The 7,456-nt window shown below is 47.9% G+C and overlaps 1 protein-coding gene across 1 annotated transcript in view; it reads right to left on the bottom strand.

The window, feature by feature from the left end:
* Ube3c (ubiquitin protein ligase E3C) overlaps positions 1-7,456 on the bottom strand; it is a 139,420-nt gene that overhangs the window by 14,663 nt on the left and 117,301 nt on the right. The window contains exon 20 of the mRNA XM_013027202.1: positions 3,425-3,659. Within this exon, the coding sequence (XP_012882656.1) occupies positions 3,425-3,659 (235 nt within the window). The remainder of the gene's footprint in view (positions 1-3,424; positions 3,660-7,456) is intronic.

The raw sequence follows: 7,456 nt of genomic DNA on the forward strand, positions 1-7,456 counted from the left end.
GGCGCTGTCCCTCAGCTCTTCAGCTCAAGGCTAGCGCTCTACCACTTGAGCCACAGCGCCACTTCCGGCTTTTTCTGCTTATGTGGAGCTGAGGAATCGAACCCAGGGCCTCAGGCATGCAAGGCAAGCACTCTACCACTGAGCCACCTTCCCAGCCCCTCACACTTCTATTTCTATAGAGGCAGTAGACGGTGGAGCTCACCTGTAATTCCATTTACTTGGGTGTCAGAGAAAGGGAGGATTAGAATTCAAGGCTTGCCTGAGCAAAAAAGGACCCTACCTCAAAACCAAAGCTGGGCAGTTGGGAAGAAAGGCAGGAACACTTCAAGGTCAAAGCTAGATTGGACTATACAGTATGACCTTATCTCAAAAATAACCAAACGAGAGAAAGAAGAGTCATTTTTTCAGGACACAGCCACACTTAGAATCTGTCAGTGTACAAGAGGGTTAGGAAACACAGGAGCACAGCAGTGCCAGGGTGCACCAGAGACATAAAGAACTGGATTGTAGTTTTCACAAGTTTTTTTGGCTCTGTCTCCCTCCCTCTATTCCTGACCCAGGTGCAGTCCATGAACCTTTTTGCTTAGGGATATAGCTCCCCTTCTGACTCTGTGTGTGTGCTTAACTAGAAATCAGAGGCTCAAAGACTTTCCTGCCTAGGTTGGCTTTGAATTGATACTCCAATCTCAGTCTCCTGAATGGCTTCACCTTTTTAATGATAATTTGGTCTTCTTTACTAATTTATGTTTTTAAATTTTGGGACCATCTAATCTAACAATGGGCTTTCAAACAATTGTCTCTGGGCTGAGTAAAGACTGTTCATTACCTTAATTCCTCTGCCAGCACTTGGGGACAGTCCATCTGTTACTAGGTCTCCTGAGGCTAGCTATTATACTTCCATACATAAAAACAACATCCGTCCTTTAAGTGGATTAAGGCAGGTAATAAATGATGGAGTGCTGGTGTGACTTGGAAGGCAAAGGACCAGTGAAGTTTTCAGTTAAAGGAATTCTGAAAGCTCCAATTACCTTGGCTAATCAGAAACAATGAATATTTCTAATAACTTTAAAATGGTTGGATTAAAAAAAATTTTTTTTTTGGGGGGGGGGAAGGGACTGGTCTTGTATTCTACCACTTGAGCCCTAACTGTAGTAGCAGGATTTTGGTGGTTAATTAAGAGATAAATGTTTCATGGCCTTTCCTGCTGGGGCTGGCTTTGAACCTGATCAGTCTCCTGAGTAGCTAGGATTACAGGTGTGAGCCACTGTTAGTTTAAAATCCTACTTTTAATTTGAAATCCTAGCTGAGTGCAGGTAGCTCAGGCCTGTAATCCTAGCTATTCAGGAGGCTGATGGCTTGAAGCCTGCTGGGAAATGCTACACATTAAAACTGCTGTGACCTGCTCTAGAATGTCCGTCGGGTTTCTGGCACACCTCCAGGAGGCACAGGGCAGCAGCAGCACACAGCACTGTCTACGGGACAACAACGTTGGCCTTCCAGTCCCACTTCAACTTCCAGCTAGTTTTACACTCCCGACAACACACGGAACCAAACACAACCAAGCTGCAACTAAGTGAAACTCAGCCCCGCCTCTCTCAGTCCCGATTCATGACACTGTTGTCAGTTCAAATAACACTGCTCAAGCAGTGTTGATTCCTTACTCCAACCTAGGATTTAATCCAAGCCTATTTCTGTAACAGGTGAGTTTAAAGGCTGAGAAACAGACTGAAAACTCACGTTCTAAAAGAGGATTATTTTAAAGCCATAACCAGAAGATTTAGACATCTGCATATTCAAATGTGTGTGTGTGCGTGCATGTGTGTGTCTTCTTGGCTGGGGGTGGGGGAGTGTGGGTTTGATGGAGATGGACATCTGGGACTTGTGCACAGGAAACACATGACAGAGCGCTGAGCAACACCCGCAGCCTCAGCCCTCTGCTTCAGAGCCTAGGGTCTAACCAGAGAGGCTGTGCCCTGTGCCCTGTGCCGCTGCCACTCCAGAGACAGCAGGGCAGGGGATGGAGACCTTGAGTACTGTGTGCATGCACACATACAAAGCACAGTGCTGCTGAACCAGATCTGTGCAACGGGAGACTCAGAGCAACACTCAGGTTACTGCCTTAGTTCTACTAGTATTGGTAGGACTGTCCTCTCTTGGAGTGAGAGGCGGGAGGAGGAGGAGGAAGTATTGGGAAAACGGGGGCCTCCTGCCTTGCTGATGGGATTGAAAATGAGGCGGTCATGGTGCAAACAGCAATTTCTGAAGTGAAACTGGGGAATAGCCACGTAACTGTGCAGCTGGAGGCGGTGAGACCTCCCACGTGTCCAGCCTCTGTGTTTCTCAGGGCTTTGCAAGTGGTAAGATTTTTAAACACAGAGTAAGCTGACAGGATGTTGTGCAGGGGTGCTTAGGAGGTCTAGGATAGAAATGTCATATTCTACATTTAGCTGTGGTGATGGCTTATAGCTCTATCAGCTGTACTATATATTCTTGTATACTAAAAGCACTGATCTTTACACTCAGAGCAGGTAGGTTTTATGGCATGTGAATTCAATTGAAATAAAGCTGCTATTAAGAAAATTAGTTTAGGGCTGGGAAGGTGGCTCAGTGGTAGAGTGCTTGCCTTGCATGCATGAGGCCATGGGTTCCATTCCTCAGCACCACATAAGTAGAAAAAGCTGGAAGTGGTGCTGTGGCTCAAGTGGTGGAGCGCTAGCCTTGAGCTGAGGTGCTGAGGGACAGCGCCCAGGCCCAGAGTTCAGGCCTCACAACCGACAAAAAAAAAGAAAAAAAGAAAAAAGAAAATTAGTTTGAGGCTGGGAAGGTGGCTCAGTGGTAGAGTGCTTGCCTTGCATACATGAGGCTTGGGTTCAATTCCTCAGCACTACAGAAGCAGAAAAAGCCAGAAGTGGCGCTGTGGCTCAAATGGTAGAGCGCTCTCCTTGAGCTGAAGAGCTGAGGGACAGCGCCCAGACCCAGAGTTCAGGCCCCACGACCAGCACACACCCACCCACACCCAGAAAATTAGTCTGGAGACAGGTTGTGGTGGTTCACCCTGTAATCCCAGCACTTGGAGGCAGTCAGGATTGAGTTTGATGCCAGCCTGGGTTACATATAGGTATCTCTTCTCAAAAAAGAAAGTTTGAAACTCCAATAGAGTTGTGCAAAACAAAAAGAAAGAAAAAGAAAAGAACAGAATCCTCACAAGCAGTGGGAGGGCCCAGAGGGCACCGGACAAGGGGGAGCGCTGGCCAGCAGGTGCCCGTCAGGGCGGGGCGGCCAGGCAGGCAGAAGGGCGGCTAGCAGACTCCTGCGGGTGGGGGGCTGGAGGAGGCTGGGCTTCACTGAGCCCCAGGCCACAGCTCCAGCGAAGGAGGGGAGGGCAGGCGGCAGGCTCAGGGCTGATGGAGGACGGAGTGGGCACAAGCCCGGGCTCTGGGACTCACCTGGGCCTCCCCCAGGTCGTTGTTCACCACAGTGAAGTTCAGCCCCAGCTCTTCCACATCCTCCTCATAGCTTTTGAGAAACAGAAGGTTCCTGTACACCTCGGGGTCCAAGGAGGCCAGGTGATGGATGTCCACGTCGGCACTGGTCCCCAGCAGCTTGGACAGGAAAAAGCCTGCGAAGGGCAGCTCCACGAGCATGTTTTCATAAAGCGCCTTTAAACAGAGAGCAGACAGTGATTAGCACGTGCAAGCTTCCTTCTGCTTCCTGCAGACAGACACCGGGGCTTGCCACAGCCAGGCTGCCCATGCCTTCTGCGTGCAGACAGCCCTGTGGCAGCCGGGGACAGGCCACAGGATGCGAACGCAGATGGGCCCTTTCAGGCGGCAACAGAGACCAGCAAGTGTCTTCCTTAAATGTTTTAAGCTCGCAAGTGTTCTGGGCTTTGTACCGAGTCATCACGAATGACAGACTCATTGCAACACAAAGGTGCGGAGGGACAGGGCTGCCTCTGAAGGCTAAAATAAAGGGCTCTTCACCAGCCTTTCCAGCACTAGGGTTCGGTCATGCTTGTTCTTAGCTTCAGCTACATTACTCTACTGTGACTCTGCTTTGTGCGGCTTCTCCCCTCTCCCTCACAAGCAGTCTGGTCACTGGGTTTTGGAATCCTTCCTCCAAATCTGTAAGGATTTCATTTCCAAATGACAGTTGTATTCACTCTTGGGTATGCTGGGGCCTCGACGCGGGCCAGGCCATCTTTCCCAGTTACCAGCTCTGCAGTGCAGAAGCGGCTGACAGCATGCGCGATAATACCACATGAGCTTTACATGTTAGGAAATGCATCTTCTCAGCACTTGGCAGGCTGAGGCTGGAGGGTCTTTTCTTTTTGGTACCAGTTCCGGGGCTTGAACTTGGGGCCTGGATGATGTCCCTGAACTTTTGTGTGATCTACCACTTGATCTTGTGATCTACTATTTGAACTACAGCTCCACATCCAACTTTTTGGTGGCTAACGGGAGATAAGAATCTCAAGGAGCTTCCAGCCCAGGCTGGCTTCAGACCTCAACCCTCAGATTTCATCCTTCTGAGTAGCTGGAATGACAAGGGTGTGCCTTTGGCACCCAGCTGTCCCTTAAATTTTTTTTTTGGGGGGTCCGGTCGTGGGGCTTGAACTCTGGGCCTAGGTGCTGTCCCTCAGCTCTTCAGCTCAAGGCGAGCGCTCTACTACTTGAGCCACAGCACCACTTCCGGCTTTTTTATTTTTGCTTATGTGGTGCTGAAGAATTGAACCCCGGGCCTCATGCATACAAGGCAAGTGCTCTACCACTGAGCCACCTTCCCAGCCCCCTTAAAATTTTCGAGGTTGCCACTCTACCACCTGAGCCACAGCGCTACTTCCAGCTTTTTTTTGGGTGGTGGTTACTTAAGAGTCTCATGGACTTCTCCCAGACTGGCTTCGGATTTTGATCTTCAGATCTCAGCCTCGACTAGCTAGGATCACAGGGGTGAGCCACTGGCACCTGCATTACTTCAAGTTACTTTTTCCTCGCTATCCAAGCATTCCGATGCATGACGACGTAACAATGCCACATCTACTCACACTTCCTGTAAACCTGCAGTGACAGCTCACAGCTGTCACCCTCACTTGGCAGTCCTGGGCAAGGGCTGCGGAGGTCGGGCCTCGGGCCTCCCTCCCTCACAGAAGGCCCTAGGCCCGCAGGCAAACCTGCTGCACGGCCTGGCATCAGTATCAGACCTTTACATGACTGGGCATGAGCAGGTTCCTCTGTTACACAGATATGTATGTAAGAACTCCCACCCCTGCTGGCGGTCAAAGGACAGGGTGCGAGCACCCTGCTTGGTTGACGAGAACCCCCTTTTCCGGAAGAGGGGGGTTCTCTTTCTCACGTTAGAGATGGAGAACTGGGACTGCTGCCCAGGCTTGTGGAAAATCAACCACAGAGGCATAGACAGACAAAAAGAGAGCCCCCCCCCCCACGCCCAGCCCGGCGGCCGCAGCCCACCTTCCAAGTGCTGCACTGAGCCAGGCTGTGGGAGTGCGGCCCAGGCACTGCCAGGGCCCTCTGCCCCACAGTTTAGCATGACACACGCCATGTCCAGACACAATCCAAACATCATCTCCAGGGTGGTTAGGATTCTCTTCCCACTGGAAACCTACTACCAGACCACACCATACACACCGGGGCAAGCCTGGACTGTCCAGGCCTGCCCCAGGTCTACGCTGCTCTGGGGCACGGATCCATCTCCCAACTTCTACTGGCCAGCTGTACCTGAGCTCACTGCCGTCCATCTACACACCCCACCAACGCGGCCTCCGACCCCTTGGTCTCGCCCTCTGTACACGACAGGAGGACGCTAGAAAACAGCCGGTAACACAGTCTCCCAAATAAACACTTCATGTGCCACTGGTGTCTTGTTCACTTGCGCTAGGTCCCAAGGCAGCACAGACAGCGTTCTCTCTGGACTGTGGCAGCCTCAGCCAGAATGCTCAGTACTGTGTCCTTGTGCTTTATTTGTGATGTGAAGACCAATGATTTCTTAATTAATCTGAAAGAATGACAACGGAGAACTTCCTAAAGAGAAACTGGGTAAGATAATGACAACTAGCACTTGGCATCTGCTGATAATGTAAACAAAGACTTGTTCCAACAAGCCACAATTTGCCTAAGTTAGGAATGGTTAATACTATTAACCTGGAGCACTTATGGGCTCCATCACTTCCACGTGAATGATGAGCTCCAAGACTCGGAGCACACTCTCCATCCAGCTACTTGATTGATCCCAGGTGTTCATCTGCACCACGACTTTAAACGTAAGCTGGAGGTGTAAATCACTGGTGTTCAATATGTAAGGTCATTGTTTGCCATTTCCGCATTAGTAACAATAATCCAGAGAAATTCCTTAAATGTATCAGAGCCACCTGAATTTTAAACAGAAATCCCACTGTGACTCATAAAATGTAAATGCATAGGTATAATTTTTTACATAAGGCAGGTTTAAGCCTTTGGAGTGTTTAATATACAAGCACTAATAAATGATAGCACTAAAAACTATGATTGCATCAGCTAAATGGATTATAAATTAAATTTCCATAATGTATGCGACTGAGATACAAATGTAAGCATAAATCAAGGTATTTTCTAAACAGGTTAATTATACAACTTCAAAATGGCCTATTTTTTATGCAAAATAATCCACTTAGCATTTTTCCAGTCACTTGTGCTACACTTGTCCCTTCAAGCTTATCAATAACTACCTGTCAGGAAAAAAATAGCACTAGGTATATGGAAAAATCCTGTAACGTATTTTTCAACTGTCTGTCCTTTATGAGTGTTTATGGCTAGAAATTGTGCCAAAATGATTTGAAATAAAAAGGATTAATTATGGTAGAAGCCTTTTAATATAAGTAAGTGCAGTTGCAATGTAATTAATGCAAATTGTGGCTCTATCAGGAGAATAAATGTGAGCCACACTACAGACCACTTCTGTTTGCTGCCAAGTAACTTCAGTAATTTACTACATTAAGAATCAATAAAAAAAATAATGCTTTTCAAATGCATCTCTATCAATCTTCAGGAAGTTCTAAAGTGAACATTTATAACTTAATCTAAAAACTATATGAGATGATGTCTTGCTTGAAAGCCATCCTAATTGAGCAAGCAGATAATAACTTTAATTATTTCTAATCATTCAAACTACACTGCTTAAAACAAACAAACAAACAAAAAAAAAACAAAGGGAAATGTCAGATAAGAAGGTGTGTGTACTGAGAGAAGCAGGCTGTGCAGAGCATCTGCTTAGCAGGTCTTTACACAGATGTCCACATAGTTATTGAGTGTCATTTGATACACTCACCCATTTATCTGCAAAGAGCATCGTTCTTTCTCTTCCCAATTATGCTGCATAACTAGGCATGTCATCAACATCCCTGTCACCCTGACATCACTACACCTGTCATCAACATCCCTGCCACCCTGACATCACTACACCT

This window comes from Dipodomys ordii, unplaced genomic scaffold (assembly GCF_000151885.1).
Source record: "Dipodomys ordii isolate 6190 unplaced genomic scaffold, Dord_2.0 Scaffold101, whole genome shotgun sequence".
NCBI classification, from domain to species: Eukaryota; Metazoa; Chordata; class Mammalia; order Rodentia; family Heteromyidae; genus Dipodomys; species Dipodomys ordii.